The sequence below is a fragment of the Dryobates pubescens genome, chromosome 6 (genome assembly GCF_014839835.1).
Source record: "Dryobates pubescens isolate bDryPub1 chromosome 6, bDryPub1.pri, whole genome shotgun sequence".
Classification (NCBI taxonomy): domain Eukaryota; kingdom Metazoa; phylum Chordata; class Aves; order Piciformes; family Picidae; genus Dryobates; species Dryobates pubescens.
This window is the reverse complement of record NC_071617.1, coordinates 17,121,392-17,139,860: the sequence shown is the minus strand read 5'-3', so window position 1 is coordinate 17,139,860 and position 18,469 is coordinate 17,121,392. Positions and strand designations below refer to the sequence as shown.

Below are 18,469 nucleotides of genomic sequence, written 5' to 3'. Positions count from 1 at the left end.
ATGTGCAATATTGTACTACCGCTGTGTTATACCGTAAGTTGCGCAGCAGCAATTTCTGTTCTCTTACTTTTGTAACCATGTAGAGAATTCTGTGACCCTTCTGAAGAGTAATTTCTGATAAAGTAATACTCGAGTGTTGAGGGATTTCCTGGTGAAATCACTTTGGAGATTCTTGTAGGGGCTCCAGATACAGAACTGAGGACATAAACTGAAAAACAATGCTCTTGGTAGCAACTAAAGCTACCCTTCTTGTGATCTTCTCATCTATCAGCTAGGAAGGAATATTTCCTTCTTCTTTGTGATTGTTCACTCTCACATGACCAAGACATGGAAACTGACTTCCTAAAATGAACCTTCACATTCATCTTGAGACCTTTCATATTTTGGTTTTCAGTTATTGCTGTCTAGCTCTTTGCTGTCAGCTTAATATTTAATGTAATTTTTGTGAAAGTGCTAAAAAGGTTCTGTTAGTTTGGGGGGTTTGTATTGTTTTTTTTAAGTATATTTTCTTTACACTGAAGCTTCTCTTTTTTTGGTCTGTTAGTCACCTATATATATTTGAGTTGGTACTGTTAGTATGGTGGGTTTGGTGGTTTTTTTTCCCCAAAGCATATTTTTGTATCAAATAAGAGAAGTCTTTCCTGCTTGTAGGTTTTCTCTTCCATACTTTTGAAATGAATGTGGGATTTTTAGAAAACCCTGTGGGAAATAGCTGTTGTTTTCATATGGTCAAAGTGTGCAGAGTTCTAAACATCGTTTTCAGGATAGGTCTCGGGATTTTGTTTTTCAGATCAGTTTATAGTTGCTGCATTTATTTGCTTCGAATAAACATACATTTCCTTACTGCTGTGCAAAATACATGCTTCTTCTCTGGGAGATTTATATTTGAGCTGCTTATCATACTCTCCACAAATTAGAACATACTAAATCTATTCCAAAAATGTTATCACAAGACTTTCATCATTGTAACTGCAGGTCTATCATGTAACTGAATAATGGTTGGTACTAATCTTGTGGGTTGTTTTTACAGCTGAAGCCCTTTAATTTAAGTTCACCACCATTGTCTACTTACAATCAGCAGCTGTGGCTGACCTGCATACTTGAGTTGGAGCAGGATGGTGAGTATCTTACCTAATTCTTGTGAAACTGGTATAGCAACCTGTACATTGTGTCTTTCATTTCATCTGTCACATACGTGGCCCTGTTGCTTTCTGGCTAGAGTTGGTAATATTTACATCTGATATGTTTTCTCATCCTCCACTCCCTGCCCCTGGTAAAGACATGGACCAGTAGTCATCTTGAGAAATAGAAACAACAGGCATATGGGATAAGGTGCTTGTTGTATCTGTGAAAGCAGCAATATTTAGAGAATCTATGTCTCTCTCTTCCTTGATTTTGGGAGGACTTAGATGTGTGGATTGTAATTATATTAATTGTTCAATAAACCTTCCCTGTAAATGTGTGAGAAATGCTGTACTGGTAATTGTTAATCTGTCAAGATTCAATACAGGGCATTTGTGACTTATTACATAATTATATAAATAAAAAGTCTTGTGGCTTTTTGATTAATATATTGGACCCCTTCTCTAGTAGAGTATAACTGAATAACTTTGAGGAACTTCTGGATATTATATGTATTTTATGTTTGGGACTCTGTTGGAGTTTTCATTCCTGCATATGCGATAGTTATATGTTTTCTCTTTTAGTTACAGTATCCCTCAAAAAGAATGTTACTATGACAGTCAAAGTACTGGGGGTGGTGAAGGATGGAAGCACACCGTATGTCAATAATCAAGTTCACAATCGGACGAGGTTACTTAGTTGTGCACAAGTATGTATCTGCTTAAACAAGACTGATGCAGTATCTTGTCTGTAAATCTATCCACGTGCATGTTACAGTGCACTGCAAATGAGAAGAGTACAAGTTTTAAGCATGTCTCAGGAAACACTCTGGAGTATAGTTTTATTTCTAACTGCAGCTTAGCCAGTAACACTACCTACCTATTTTTCTGTTTACTTCTGTGACTTGTGTCTATTACCCCTTAAAGACTCTGCTAGCTCTTTTGTCAGCAAAGCAGTGTGTCCTGCTTAGTCACCTAAACACATTTAGCAGAAAGGGATATTGCATTGAAATGTTAGATATAGGGTTCCAAAGATGAAAACATTTTCCTCTAACACTTAGCAGTGAGTCTGTTTGAAGTCAGCTGGTATCTTGTATTCTGAAAAAGCAAAATATCTTGCCACCTGTGAAGGAATTCTAAAAGTTTTGAGTTTCTAGTACAATTTTAAGTGAAATTTTTAAGGCTAGAGACATCCAAACCAGCTTCTCCAGGTGCAAGTCCATTAGGAAGGGCATAGATAAAGGGGTTTTGCAGTCAGTGTACAGAGTAAATCTTTTTTATATAGATTTGTACACATATATAAATATATGCAGAAATTAGATACCATTAGATTTAATTACACAGTGCCAAAAGCAACATGCTTGGGCTTTCTCTTTCCTTTTGTTAACTTTTAGAAAGGAGTTAGGACAGTTGCTGACAGTCTCGTTACCCTGGGGCTTCACTGACAGTTACTTGGATCCTTCATAGTGCTGCAGGCAGTTGCTTTCACCAGCTTAAAGGAAAAGCTAGCCTTGTTTATTGGTTCATCTTTTGATTCTGCTAGCTGACTTTATCATTTTTTTCTGTTTTGCCTGCTATCTTTCAATAAATTCTTTATCTGTGGGTCTTACTTGAGTCTTTTGATCAAGATTGGACTTGGCAGTGCTTGGTTAAAGGTCAAACTTGATGTTCTTAAAGATCTTTTCCAACCTAAACAATTCTGTGATTCTATGATAATCAATATCTGACCATTTAGAAACATATTCTTCAACGTATACCAACAGTTATATTTTGGGATAAATTGAAGGCTTTCATATACAATTCTTTCAATGTTTGTATTCACAGAAATGCAGTGAAATCATTGTTGTTCACCTTGGCTACCTGAACTACACTCAGTACAACGTATTTGTTAGCTTTGAAGACCTAAAGTTTACGTACTCGTACGATATCAAGAATGTTACTTTCACAGTAAGTAAGAAGTTTTATACTAGCAAAATAATTCTCTTTTAATTACTGATGCTGTAGAAGTCTGCTTTAACTGTGATTATCTCATTTCTTAATATAACCATAAAGATGCATCTTAATTAACTTTTCTGTCCTTACTAATGGGAGGAACTATTATGACATTTGCTGTTAATAAGGGTCTAGACCAGTTTTATAACTCTATAAAGAAAGATTGTTCTTTCAGTGCTGCTAATGCTGGTTTTTTTTGGAACAGATAAATTTAGTCTCATTCCTGGGAGATATTTTTAATAGACAAGCTAGACTGGAACATCCAGTTTTCTGCATTTGCTTATAGAGAGGTTGCCACTCTAAAATATGGTATCTTTTCCAGTCTTTCCAGGAGGTGTAGCTGAATTAGCAAGATTTTTCCAGACTTCACAGAAGAGTGGGCTAGAAAGATGAAACAAACTCAAATATATAATTTTTTTGTTGTTGTTGTTACAGTGCTTATGATGAAAAGTGTTTATTCAGCTAAAATAAGCAGGCTAAAAAAAAAAATTCACTAAAATAATCTGTAGTGAAATAACCAGCTCATAGTGCTGAAGCTTGCTTATAAAACACATTATCAGTGTGTGCTGATTGGCTCCAGAAAGAAATTTAGAAACATTTACATTGGGAGAAAGTGGAACTAAGCCAAATGTATAATACAGATTACTATGGAATAGTCTGACTACAACATTTTGAAAGTCAGAGCAGGTAGCAAGCACAGCTTTACGGGAAAGCAGAAATAAATTTTATAAAGTAATTTCCTGAATATTAATATTTGTAATATTTTAGTGCATAAAGCACACCATTAAAAATAAGCTTTAAGGGGAAGAATCCCCAAAAAACTTAAAAACCCTTTGCTTAGTTTCAGATTTCAAACAGGACAAAGTGTTTGAGCACTCCTGGTTGTACATTTTATTATCTTGCTTTGCAGGCTGCCTTTGAGGCACAAAACCAAAATACCTAAACCCAAAGCCCTGCTTTCCTGCAGCAACTAAAATTGTCAGTTTATTTATTATTACAAGGGTTTATGGTGATCTTGGTTTAAATGTTATATTTTTGTCCTGAGAAGTGCTTTAACATATGACAGCACAATGGGTACGTTACCGAAGTGGCCAGGGTAAAAGAGAAGCAGGAATATTAGGCTGCTTTGGTTACTTTTCATTAGATAGTCCTATGAGTATGGATTTGTCTTTGTCTTTCCATGGCAACCTGGTGAAATTTGGTCATACCTTTACGTTCTGAAAAGCCAGGGAAGTTTTCAGTATGTGCAGAAAGTGCTAATTCTGGATGTTCAGCGGGCTGTTTTTCTTCTGTTTTCTTAGTGGAAGACATACAATCCAACTTTTTCACAAGTGGAAATATGGTTCCGATTCGTCTTTGTAGTGCTTACTTTTATGGTCACGGTAAGATTTTGTTTCACATTTTCTGGAGCTGATAAGATTCTTATGTAGTGCTGTGTTTAGGACCTTAACCTCAGGCAGCAAAGGTGACCTATCACTGAAAGAGCATAAAAAAATGCTTTAAAAATATTTCTATAGTTGCTACTTTTATGTTTTTACAAGTGGTATTGAAGGGACATTAAGAAAAGAGGATGTGGGAAAACTTGTCTTTCTAAAACTGACTTTGAATTGAACAAAAAGAACTTTGCTTAAACAAAGGAAATTGTGATTAGATGCTAGAAAAAGGTATTTTTGCATCACAGTTGGGCTCAGGCATGGGAACCAAACACCCAGAATGTGGGCATTCTGCCTCTGAAAATGAGCAGAATTCAGTTGAACATAAACATAATCTAACTTTGAAGTCATCACTGCCTTTTGTGTAAGGATGGGCCAGATGACCTGTAGAGGTCCCTTACAACCTAAATCATGCCACTCTCTCCTCCAACCTGGTTTGGCTTCTGGAAAGGAAGTGTTTGGGAAAAAAAGGCCAACATAAAATGTAAAAAGTAAAATTTTCAGAGTAAGGAAACTAAAGTACTGAACACTTGCATAGCATTTTCCTCACATAGATGATGTCACTCAGCAACTATGAATGTGATGTGGAATCTGTTTTTTTTAGAAATGGAGTTGAAGTAGAAGTTGTTAGTAGTATGTGATCAGTAAACAGGCAGCAACTCTTCATACATTGTTAATTTGCACAGTACTACCTGCTTTCCTTCTCAGTTTGCTTGAGAAATCAAGTAATTTGTATTGGGATAAGCCAGCAAAGGTGAAGCAGAAGTAAAAGCTGGGAGATGTGGCTATTTTACAGTGTTCTCAGTGCAAAGAACTCATGAAACACCACAGTATTTGCAAGGTGCTGTGTTATTTCTTAACTGTGGTAAAACCTTTCAGACTATTCCTCCATTAGAAATTTTTGTTGTTGTTTTACAGTGTCTGTTTGCACATTCCCTGCGGAAATTCTCCATGAGAGACTGGGGTATTGAACAGAAATGGATGTCCATTCTCCTTCCCCTCCTGCTACTTTACAATGGTACTTGTATTCTGGAATTTTTAGAAAGAGGGTCAAAAGGAGTTTGGTCTGCATTTCCAGCAGCTGTTACAAGGCTTTGGAAAAGTAAAAAGAACTAAATAATCCTTTTAAGTGTATCAAATTCAAGGGCATAATGAATGGATGGATATCATTCCTCTCAGTCGTGTGAATATCAGCACTTTTGTTTAAAGTTCTGGTTGGAATAGGTGGCTGCAGTTACACTGAACCTTTCAAACAGCAACATGTGAATACAGTTTCTGTGTTTGTCTGCTGAGTCATCTTCATTTTTTCAGAGACTTGTGCTTTAGTTAAAAATGGAGGCTACTTTTAGTCCAGTGAACTGCATCAAATTCTAGCACTCCCTAGCAGTATCAAAAGAATTTTTGCCCTTCAGTCATTGCATGATAATATTTTAGGTCATCACCAAGAACAGTGGTTTAGTATGAAGTAATAAAACATACAATCTAGAAGTGTTGTCAACCATTTCAGATTATTTCTACAGCATAAAGGATTGCTGCTGGAGGTATCATTTTCTTAGTGAATTACTTTAAGATACAGCAAACATCAGTTTAATTTATTGGTGTAATTTGAAAAGTCTAGGGGAGGTTGTCCCTCTGAAGATGCATTCTGCTTTACTTTTCATAAAGGAAAAGACTGTGCTTTTCCCCCTCTGTGTAACTGTTTTTTTCTTATTTTGTTGCAGATCCATTTTTCCCCCTTTCTTTTCTGGTGAACAGCTGGTTTCCTGGAATGCTGGATGATCTATTCCAGTCGCTGTTTCTGTGTGCATTGTTGCTGTTCTGGCTTTGTGTCTACCATGGTATAAGAGTGCAGGTGAGGGTGCAATGTTTTCTGCTACTCACTGAAAAGACAGTGCTTGTTTTTTCAGTTCTCTCAAAAGGTGGCAAAAATTAACTCACATGTTTTTAAAAGGGACATTCATTTTATTCTTAAAATGCCTTGTGACACATGAAATGAGTTGAAATGTTTTGTGGTGGATTGTCATGAAGCTGCCATGCCTGAATGAGACAGATGAGACAATCCACTGTATGGCAAGACAGTATTCAGAATTATAATGCTGTTAGGCTGTGTTCTTGCATGAAGGGTTTTATTGCTGTCCATGGTGGTTGATAATTTTTTAAACAACTTGAAAATATTCCATAAGATAAATATGAATTCTGGAGTGTATTCTTATAGTTGCAGTATCAGTAAAATATATGGGACCCTATAAACAGAATGCTTGGAATCTGCTGCATCTTATTAACACAAATGATGATACAATTTTGTGTCTTCTGTAACCACTTGTGCTGATAAAAATACAGGTGAGTTTCCTAATCTAGTTCATGCTGAATGAAACAAAGATTATGATTATTTTATTCTGTCAAGAAGTAATGAAACCTGAAATGTAGGTTCACTGCTTCACCACACTGTTATTTATCAACAGGGGGAAAGGAAGTGCTTAACTTTTTACCTGCCCAAATTCTTTATTGTTGGATTGTTGTGGCTGGCCTCTGTTACACTGGGAATATGGCAAACGTAAGTAGTTTAAAATGTAATGCAAAAGTAACAGCTGAGAGATCATGAATGAGAAAATTGATTATAATTAGTGGCATCTGTTTCTTAATGCTCTGATTGTGATATAGGAATAGAATTCAGATTTGTACATCTTTCTGTTTTGCAATATTGTGACTGATTTGAAAACAGAATTCCCCATGGATCAAGTAGTTCGTAATTTCATGAATCAGAGTGAGATGTAGAAATCGCTACTTTGTCAATGTTATGGCTCCCTAGGTTTTAGTATTTGAAGCAACAGTTTCCTCTGTGGTTAACTCTTACACAGTTTGACCAGACAACTATCAAACCTGCACAATTCGTATTGACACTAACAATAAAGCTATGCTATCTCTCCTCAAAACTATTCTTTTGCTCGGTTTAGTATTCCCTTTTTTTCCATTTTGTTGTGTTAACAAAGATGTCACCCAGAAATCTTTCTTACTTTTGGTACATTTGTGGTTCCTAATCCATTTTAGTTTCAAGTATTTGTCTCTTAATTTACTTCTCAGAAGTAAGATAACTTCTAACCTTTGCCATGCTGCGGAAAGCAGTGCAGTTGCAGGAAATGCTCATGCTAATGTCCATGGGCAGAATGGTTACGAGGGAAGGGCTTACACCTCAGTAATTTCTTAAATATAATTCTTATCCTGAAGGCTTTTAGGAACTGACAAGATTATACCATTTCTAAAAAGTGGGGAGATAAGACATGCTTACAACTGACATCCTTCACATTCCATCAAAATTGGTTTTGGGAAGGAGAATGTTCCGTGTTGTAAATTGTTGTGGAATCAGTGGCATTGCACCAATTTATACAGCCAAAATCTGTAGTTATAAACTCTGCATAGTCACTTTAAACCTCTTGTTTGTTAGTGAGTTTCTTGGTCAGTATGGCTTTTTGACCTTGTCTTTCATAATGGTGTAAGTATCACTTTGTCATTTTGAATCTTTTCTAGTGTTAATGAAGTACATGATCCTACATATCAATACAGGGTTGACACAGGTAATTTCCAGGTAAGTCAGAAATATTTACTTGCTATTAAGTTATCAGGTGGAGTTAGGCAATACCAAGGAGGGTGGGATTCATTCTTCATTCAATCTACAACAGTTTAGAAAACAGGAAATGCTGATCAGATGGTCATATTCTGACTAGAGTACCTCTAATTTTGCTTTAGATCATGCATAGGCCATGTTGAGCTCCATCTCAATGAGAAGAGTAAATAGTCTTGCAAAAGATGAAGACTCAACACCACAAGTTTAGTTATGGACTCATAACTGTTAGGATTGAAAGAAAAAATTTAAAGCCCCTTACTAAGTTAGTTTTTGTATGTCTTTACTCCTTCCAAGATCCTCTGCTCTAGCATATTTCAGACTTCCTTGTTGTGAAGGAGGATGTGATTTATACAGATCCTTGTGTTATTCTTAGGGGGTGTGTTTTTAGAAAATCATTGATATTCAGCTCACTGTGAACTCAGTGAACAAAATCATAACTTCTATTAAACATTCTTTCTTTATATTCCAAAACAACCTACCTTGAAGTATAGCCAACTTCATTTTGTACTTTCTTTCCTGAGCCTACTTTTCCTGAATAAATGGACTGTTCTGTGAAGTGCTTTGGGGAATAATGATTTCTTTAAAGAACAAAAACTTACACTCTTCTTACAGGGAATGAAAATCTTCTTCCTTGTGGTGGCAACCACATACATTCTCTACCTTTTGTTCCTGATAGTGAGGGCATGCTCAGAACTTCGTAACATGCCTTATGTTGGTAAGGAGTATTTATTTGTTTCTTCCCCAAACAGGCTTGCTTCTCCTAGATGTAGGGGTGTAAACTCACTGATGACAACTTTTCTCAATCTTTTTCAGATCTCAGGTTAAAATTCTTAACTGCGTTAACCTTCGTAGTGCTTGTCATTAGGTAAGGCTTTTCAAGGTAACTTTTATAACCTTTGAATACATTTTGTTGAGAATAAAATTGTTGCTGAAACAGAGAAATGTCTTTTGATATGATTGTTATGGCAAGCATTTCTTAAATTTTCAGTCCTTCTTGAGGCTTTTAAAGCTAATCTTGTATTATTTCTCTTACCACACTGCTGAGTGGTCTGCAGTGCACCATTCCTCTCTTTTGGAGCTTTGTAAGCTTCACTTAGTCAAAGCAGAAGTTTAGATTTAGTTTCTTAGATTATTGTTAATACTTGTCTCCCCCACTCCTTGGAGTTAATTCAAGTTGCTGTGACTTTTGGATTGTCTGTAGTGGATGAGATTTGAGGGAAATAGATTGTGGGGGGCGGTATTTCTGCATTACCCTTATTGACTGCTGACTTTTAATCACAACATAACCATTTTTTAATTATGAAAGCAAATGTGTTTGAAAATATAGGGTCAGCATGTTGCCATAGTTATTTTTCTCCTATACTTTTCTATCAAGCTACCATTTTAATTTTGTGGTTTAAAGACACAATATACCTATAAGCTTTAACTTGTCTCCACAGCATTGTTATACTCTACCTACGCTTCGGAGCACAAGTTCTACAGGACAACTTTGTTGCTGAGCTGTCGACTCATTATCAGAATTATATCCTTGTGTTGTGATACTGCTCACATAGGAATGTTGTTTTCATGCAGAAGGTATTTAAAAGAGATGTACCTAGGACTTGAGACCTTGGACTTCTAGGTGGGCTTTTGAAGTTCTGTCCATTTTGATTGAGGTTCCATGTCAGCATTTTGTAATGGCTCTTTGTAAAAATTCTGAACTGAGATGGTTCCAGTGTAATTTGTTTACATCACATTAATCACATCTGCATTTATACTCTTCAGAAAGAGGGAAGGTGTAGATAGGCAAGCATTCAAGTAAATTTAACAAACTGTTGTGACAAATTTGGCTGTATTTGCTGCATGAATTCAGTTTGTTGCTTACCTATCAGCGTGGGGTGTACCAAAATATTTGAGAAATTAATAGTTTAGAAACCACTCAAAATATGTTTTTGTATTGACCCAAGACTACATGTGAAAGAGGTTGTAGCAGAGAATTTAAGTGACTTGAGAGAGACTATTTCTTATGTTTGTTGTCAAACAGGATTACAAACTGTATTGCTCGACCTGAACTATGTATAAGATCCTAGTTGATTCTACTTTCTGAAAGTGCCTGTGTGACTGACCCCAAATGATTACATTCAGATTTCTATCTACAGGCAGTCCTTTCTCCTTCCTTCTCAACTGTAGTGCCAAGGAAGAACTTCTTTGAAAACAATCAGAACAACAAAACAAACAACCCTCCCAATCAAACAAAGCCCCAATAACTGAACACCCTCCTTACTCAGCTTTCTTTTAGAACTGCAGGCAAAGCTATTCAATTTACCATGCACTCCACCACTCAAAAGTAGACCTTATCTCAGCAAACATTACCTGGGTTAAAGCTTTGTCTCCAGTGGGAGCTTTACCTTGAAATAGCTTAGGTACATTAATTGTCTTTGAATTTTAAACATACAGTTTTGTTTAGGTGTTTGTACTCTCAAACATCAGTAAGTTAAATGTTGCTTTCATCAAAACAGCTTGAGTATGTGTTGGGTCTTGTTTCCAAAGTTAATATGTAAGTAATTTCATTGAGCAATATCCTTGACACTTACTACCAGCAGAATTCTTATCATTTTATGGTTTATTGAACTTTTATCTCTACACATTAGCCTTTGTGTACTCCCCCTCAAAGAATGCACTATATGGTAAGTGTAAGCAATTTTTTGTCAAACTTAAATGACAAGAGCTGCCTTATTAGCAGATGCTGTGTAACATCTTGACATTTTGTCTGTCTTGTTACTGTTACAGTTGGCTTTCAGTTAATATAAGGTCCACTGAGCAAATTAGTCTGGGAAACGGGAACTGAAATATGAAATGTATACAACTGATTGGCTAGACTTGAATTCCTGTGCACTTAGATCATGCTGATAAAATAATGTTTGCATGTAATGCACTAATTTTACTGGCTCATAATCCTTAAGGAGCAACAATACTTCATTTGTACTTTGTTCTAACAAAGATTAATATATTGGTGTTCTGGCAAAGCGGACTCTGAAATACGTAGCACGTTGTTAGAAAAGTAGAACTGGAGCTGATCTCTAACATGGGAGGTATTTTGGGGAACTTGCTTTGGGGAGAGGATTGCACAGGGCCTGTGTGAAGGGAAATAAAGGCAATTGGTGGCACCTGTTTTTCATCCCTATGTAGAAGATGCAGTCTGACTCACATAATGATTATAAAGCATTATCCCGCTTTAATAGATAAAGATCTGTAAAACAAGTGCTTACACTGAGTGTGTTCTCAGCTTTAACTGTTGAGTTTAAAATATTGAACCAAAGAATAACTCAAGTTGGAAAGAACTGGGAAAGAGCATCTGGTCCAACTTTTCATGGGAAAGGGAATGTAGCTGAGATTATCTAGCACTCTGTCGTATCATATGCTGGAGTATGCAGGAGGAAGGCAGTAAATGGTAGAGCTGATCCTTTCTGTAATCTTCTTAGAATTTCTTTGGATGTAACTATTACAGAATATTGCTGAGTTTCCATTAAGAAAGACAAGAGAAATGGCCAAATGAGGCTCAAGCTAAAAACTTGCTTTTGAGTTGCAAGAAGGCAGAAAATAAAAAGCTGCCAGGAAAAAAAATTTTATGGCAAATTGCTGGAGTGCATTTTACTTGCATATAAATATGAACTGCAGCTAAAGAAGTGCAGATTACACAAGAAATGGAGGTAGAGGAAATGGTCATGTAGCCAATGGAAAGTATGCATTTCCTTTCACCCTTCCTTCTTCTGTTAACAACAATGAAAAATAACTGGCTAATCATTGACTTGCATAGAAAGGTTTACAACTTTGGTCTTCTACATTTGTATCTTATAAACAACCAAGAAGTTAAAGAAGCCTGTGGTTTTTAAAGACATGTGAACATACATTCTGAATGATTAAGAATAACAAGATCTGATATAATTACTCTTATGTGCAGACTGAAATTATGTGACAGGAAACTGCACAAGGGAGGAAATCTTGTACAACGTGGACAATATCTATCTAAAAATGAGAGTTATTTCTTCTCCTTAACTCTTAAGAATACTAGGATGTTGTGGCTGAAGGGTGAAGAACTTAAAGGAGAGAATTCCTATTTGGATACAGTTTTGTTGAATTGTGGTTGTGACTGTCTTGGAAGTTGCCAAGTCCGTTGCTGCAGTGTTGAGTATAGCCACATCTCTCTATTTCAACAGCTGGCTGAGTATAGAGCCAGTAGTGTACTCATGTGGCCAAGAAGGCAAACAGCATCCTAGCCCCTACTGAGAATAATGTTATGAGCAGGACCAAGGGTCCTGGTGAGGCCACACCTTGAGTGTGTTCAGTTTTGGGCCTCTCACTGCAAGAAGGACATTGAGATGCTGGAGCAGGTCCAGAGAAGAGCAAGGAAGCTGGTGAGGGAACAGGGGCTGTTTAGTCTAGAAGCTAAGGAGAGACCTTACTGTTCTCTACAACTACCTGAACAGATATTGTAGTGAGATGGGTGTCAGTCTCCTCTCCCTAATAACAAGTAGTAAGTCAAGAGGAGATGGCCTCAAATTGCACCAGCGGTGGTTTAGATTGGACGTTAGAGGAAACTTCTTCGCTGAAAGGGTTCTCAAACACCAGAATAGGCTTCCCAGGGAGGTGATTGAATCCCCATCCCTGGAGGTGTTTAAAAGATGCATAGATTGGTGCTAAGAGACATCATTTAGCACCACACTTGGTAGTAAGATAATCGGGGGATTCAACTTGATGATCTTAAAGCTCTTTTCCAACCAAAATGATTCTATGATTCTTTATTTAATGTGCTAAATTAACTCTCAATTGTATTTTCCAGAATCACAATTGAAAGACAATCCTGCTTTTTCTATGCTGAATGATTCAGATGATGATGTGATTTATGGGTAAGACTATACAATGCCTATGGAGAGTTACTTTTAGTGTTATTTTTTTGTAATGTTCTTTTCCATATTCACTAAATAAGTGAAGGATTTGTACATTATTATTCTGCCTAAGGAGCAGAAATACAGCCTTACTCTGAAACAGAAATGCAATGACGCAATGAGAATGCATGTTATTTTGGGTTTCTTTCTTTTTTTCTTTTGGTTTCTAAAAGGGATTGCCATGGCACTGATACAAACAGGTAAGAAAGTATTAGGATGCTGGAAATGTCATGGAGTGAAGGCAGCAAGAGCTATGAAAGGAAAGGACTTCAGGAAGGATTGCAGGAAATGGGCGAAGTTAGCAAAGAGGCAGCTCATATGTAAATATTTCAGGGAAGGAGAGCAGTTCTTAAGTGTTCTGAAATAAGAACAATGAAATCTAGCATAGCTCCCTGGACTTGTGTGAGTTCATGTAATATGAGAATTATAGTAGGAGTTAAAATGTATCTTGATCAGGTGTCTGTGTGCTGGACACTGAACAAACTCTGCCCCTGATGTTTTCATCTCTTACCAAAGAGACTGGAGTGTCTGGAACAGTGAGGGTGGGGTTAATGCAACAGTAACCTGGACAAGTTTGTGCTAGGCTGAGATAGCTTGCTTTTGTTTAGTCAGACGAGTAGTGGTAGTACCGACTTGCTTCTGTAGAAGTCCTTGTGAAAAGTGGCTTGTAGTTACTGGAATAACTTCTATTATGGATCATCCTCTGAGAGAGATCATATGTATAGTTCCTATCTCAACAAGCAATAAAAACAAGTACCGGTGTATTGCCCAAATAACAGTCTGATGCCTCAATGTGGTTTAGAACATTCCTGTATATTTTGTTCGACTTCCTATTTGAACACCATGGTCAGAAATTTTAACAATTATGTTTCACAGGAGTGACTATGAAGAAATGCCACTTCAGAATGGCCAAGCTATTAGAGCCAAGTATAAAGAGGAATCAGACAGTGATTGATACTGATGCAGACAGACTTGTTCAGCTTGAATTAAACCAATTTTGAAGATTTCCTAGATGGACAACTTCCTTGGCTTCCTTACAGTCTGCTGTCATCTGAACACCAACTCCCAGGAAGGACATCTTGCTTCTATTTCTGTTTACAAAGTTAAAACTGAAATGCTTGAAAAGATTATGGTGAAAACTTAAGAATCATAATGTTTTATGCATCTTGTAAAATGCCTGATAGCAGGATGCTCGTGGACTAAAATCTTGTAAGTCTGTTTTCATCCAGAAGTGTCACTGATTATTTACCAGTTTTAAAATTGGCAGGGAATGAAGTGTATCAGGGGGTTTTCCTCTTTTTTTTTTTTTTCCCTTTAATGCAAGAAAACACAGACTTCCATTCTTCCTTTGAAGAGGTCCTATAGACTTAAAGCCATTTTTTAAAATCAAGTGCAACAAAATCACCTCGGTGCAAACTTGCTTGTATAATGTGTTTAGTAACATGCTTTACTGCCACAACAGAAGGATTTGGGTCTGGCTTTGTTATTTTAACAGCCCTTTGAAACGGAAATACTTAGGCAGCAACAAATCTCAGAAGGAAGCCAGTACTCTTCTTCCTGTGCTGTTTTTGGTTTGGTTTTTTTTTTATATGCTGGAGGAGATTGTTACAGAGAATGCAGTATGAAAGTTTCTTAGAGAATTACTATTTCAAATTTCCCAACATTTAATTTCCAGAGGCTTTTTCCACATCAGAATTTTTCCTTAAGTTGTATTAATAGATAGTTAATTGACAGCCTGGGAACAATTGTGGTTGCTCATGTGCTGAACACGCATGAGAGTTAGCTTTTGAGTATGTCCTGTCCATAGTTCAGCTTTCATACCACAGTCATCACCTGTACTGATTGAAACTTTATCTGGCACATTTTTTTCATTATCTGTATCCCAGTCTGTGCTGGAGCAGATTTTATATGGGAATTAAGTATTCCTAGTACAATGCTGCTGCTTCTTTACTTAAAAGTTGGTTTTCTCTTACATTATTGTTCTGTTATTTAAGTGGATGCCATTTCTTTCCAATATTTTGGTTTTCGTGTACTTGACCTGTCTGAAAGTTTTGGGGTTTATTCATGTATTTGTAACTGTGATTTACTCTTGTAAATTTTTTCTGGTCTGCTGCTCTGAAAGACTCTCAAAAGTCTTGTTAATGTATTAGAAAATGGTGCTGGCTCACACTAGAAAATTGTGCTCATTATCAAGGCAGTTTAAATAGAAGAGTGCAGTGAAGTCCTGCTAGAATTGCTGAATTGTACTGGGGGAAAAGTAGATTTGTTCTGCTTTATTCTAGACTGCTCTCATGGTGATAACTTGGCAGCAGCTGAAGATCATGAAGACTTCCCAGGATAGCGATTTGCTTAGAGAGGACCAAAGGAAATGCTTCATGTGGTTGCATCTTTCCTATCATAGTTCAGATTATATCAGTGCTCTGCTAAAGACAAGTGTGGTAAGATACTCTGTATGAGAGAGAACACCTGTACTGACTGTAAAATTGTGAAGCCCTGTGAAATTTTTGAGAGCATTTGATATTTAAAACTTGTGGTACCAGGGATCATTTGTTTTTTAGAAGCCAAAGTACTACTATATGGCTAAAGCAAGGAGACTGATGGGGCAGAAGGGAAGGATTTTCCCTTTAATTTATTAATTGTTTTCAGTTTAGAAAAACATATCAGAAAATATTGAAGAAATATTTCATGTTAGTGTTTTGGGGGTTTTTTCCTCCCAGTGAACTGTAATAAGCTCTACTTTCAGCGCTTCCTTTTAGACTTCTTTAGTAAATATGGAAGATGATTATTTTTTTTATCCTAAAAGTGGAAAGACCATGCTCATTTTTACTATTTCCCAGGTGACTCTCTTCAGCTGTTTGAATTTGCAGTTAGACTTGTGAGCCAAGTATGAATCCTTTGCATACTCACAAATTCTTTTGACTTCCATTGAAGTAATAGTAGGTACAGGAATGAGGTCTTCAAGAGCTGTTATTTATACGACCCTTACATATTCAGATCTTTTGGGACCTCTTAATGTTTAATTCACTTCTAAATTATGTTGAAGAGACAAGATGTTTGATTTGACCAGTGTGCAAAGTATATTGATGTTTGTTATCACAGTCTGAAACTGGTTCTTACAGGAATACAATATGGATTGAAAGCTGCTTGAAAGTACGTGGCATAAATTCACCTCTGAGTAATGTAACCTAAGGGTGAAACAAAAGATACCTGGCAAAGAAACTAGCTTGCCCTTCCTCTCATTACTGCTGAAGTAATTAAGTACCTCCATCACTGGTGGAACTGTATAAAAAGAGAAATGTATACAAAAAGGCCTCAGAGCATACAGTATTCCTCCTCTAAGGGAAATGCCATCTATAAAATAACTGCAAGACTTCCACATACACAGTGATTAAGAAGGACTTCTAAGAAATCAGTGACTGAGTGTGCATTATTCATGGCACCCAATTTCTGTAGTAGTTACTATGAAAATACAGTAGGGTGTTTAAATTGACTGGAAACTTTCCTAAGACTGACAAAGAAGTCACAGCATAAGGCTTAACACCACCAAGGAGCAGCTAGTGCAACAGACCCATGGCACTAATACTGAGGAAAAAGGGAGGATGGTTCCATCTAGGGAAGACTTTGATCTGTTGTCTTTCTCTGAGCCAAAAGACAACTTTGTATTTGCAGTCACCTAATTTCCCCCCCCCTTTCCTTTTGCTTATACAAGTAATAAACTTTACATTAAGTTTTTTTCAGAAGTCTGTAAATATGTAAAATGAAAATAAGGAAAAATTGTATACCAAAATGGTATAAAGGTGTGTGTAAGATAAATGCTCTGTTTAATAAGAAGCTGTAATTAATACTGCTTTGAGAAAGTGTGCATGAGAACGTGTTAAATATTCTATGTATCTAGAAGTTGTGTTAATGACAGCAAATTATCCATTTATGTCGGAAAACTTCAAGCTACTGTGTTATATGAAGGAAAAACTAGTATTTTACTTCAAGCAAAAGTTGGGTATTGAGCTTCTTAAGCATTCATTTGCATAATCATTCTTAAATATGTTCATAATAAAGTTTTATATCTTTATATTGTATCCTGGGTTATTTTCCTTCAGGGGGTTGGAGCACCTCTGTTATGATAACAGGCTGAGGGAGCTGAGGTTGTTCAATCTGGAGGAGGCTCTGGGGAGACCTAACAGTGGCCTTCTACTACCTGAAGGAGGCCTACTCTCCCAGAAATACTCTCCCATACTTGCTTTGCCAGTAATTTTTTCACCAACAGCTACTGCTTACAGAAGCAGCATAGCAGTTCAGACATAGTCCAAAAGTCAGAGTATGCTCCCCCTTTCTTTAATTAGCTGACAAGGAGGGGGGGGGGGACACAAAAAAACCCACCCAAAACACAAAAGGGAAAAAAAAAACCATGCCCATGCTGAAAACTTGTTTTACTTGTTACTCCCCTGCAGCTCTACTCTTGAAGGCCAGAGACTTACTCACTCAGAAATGACCATGTTTCACCAACTTGCAGAACTCATCATACTCACTAGCAGCAGAACTGATGTAGAAGGGAGCAGGTAAGTTCAAGACCTACTTAACACACCTAATTGGGTGTAGTAGTGAATGACTAGCTGTGTACAGCTTGCTGAACACTTCCAGAATGTGAAAAAACCTTACCTGGTTTTATTTCATGAAGACAGTTGTTACTGCTATTGTACCATACCTTAAATACCATGCAATCAGATTAAACACTGCTAAGTCACTTTCTGATAAACATCATCTCATTCACGGAGAGAGTTGTTCACCATTGGAATGTGCTGCCCAGGGAGGTGTGGAGTCACCATCCCTGGAGGGGTTCAAGACAGGATTGGACGTGGCACTTGGTGCCACGGTCTAGTCATGAGGTCTGTGGTGACAGGTTGGACTTGATAATCTTTGAGGTCTCTTCCAACCTCGGTGATACTGTCTCTTCTCCCAGGCAACCAGCACCAGAACAAGAGGACACAGTCTCAAGCTGTGCCAGAGGAAGTTTAGGCTCAAGGTGAGGAGAAAGTTCTTGCCAGAAAGAGTAACTGGCCACTGGAATGTGCTGCTCAGGGAGGTGGTGGAGTCACCATCCCTGGAGGTGTTCAAGAGGGGATTGGATGTGGCACTTGGTGCTATGGTTTAGTTAGTCATGAGGTGTTGGGTGACAGGTTGGACTTGATGATCTTTGAGGTCTTTTCCAACCTTGTTGATTCTATGATTTTCTTGCAATGTTATAGCGACCGGCAAAATTACAGAGTGGTTTGTATTCTGGTAACACCCTTCAAGTACCCTGAAGGGAATTAAAAGAACTGGAACATGGTTTTTAAAACATAAGAGTTAAGTTTAAATGAGTCACACAAAGGGTTATGA

At 37.1% G+C, this 18,469-nt stretch overlaps 1 protein-coding gene across 2 annotated transcripts in view; it reads left to right on the top strand.

The window, feature by feature from the left end:
• TMEM181 (transmembrane protein 181) overlaps positions 1-14,394 on the top strand; it is a 36,949-nt gene extending 22,555 nt beyond the window's left edge. For both annotated transcript variants that reach the window (XM_054162678.1, XM_054162679.1), the window contains exons 4-17: positions 1,031-1,118; positions 1,707-1,835; positions 2,908-3,068; positions 4,415-4,495; positions 5,465-5,564; positions 6,268-6,398; positions 7,009-7,100; positions 8,072-8,129; positions 8,781-8,883; positions 8,982-9,033; positions 9,608-9,690; positions 10,745-10,834; positions 12,988-13,054; positions 13,970-14,394. In XM_054162678.1, the coding sequence (XP_054018653.1) occupies positions 1,031-1,118; positions 1,707-1,835; positions 2,908-3,068; positions 4,415-4,495; positions 5,465-5,564; positions 6,268-6,398; positions 7,009-7,100; positions 8,072-8,129; positions 8,781-8,883; positions 8,982-9,033; positions 9,608-9,690; positions 10,745-10,834; positions 12,988-13,054; positions 13,970-14,048 (1,314 nt within the window). In that variant the 3' untranslated portion in view covers positions 14,049-14,394. The remainder of the gene's footprint in view (positions 1-1,030; positions 1,119-1,706; positions 1,836-2,907; positions 3,069-4,414; positions 4,496-5,464; positions 5,565-6,267; positions 6,399-7,008; positions 7,101-8,071; positions 8,130-8,780; positions 8,884-8,981; positions 9,034-9,607; positions 9,691-10,744; positions 10,835-12,987; positions 13,055-13,969) is intronic.
• The last annotated feature ends 4,075 nt before the right edge of the window (positions 14,395-18,469 follow it).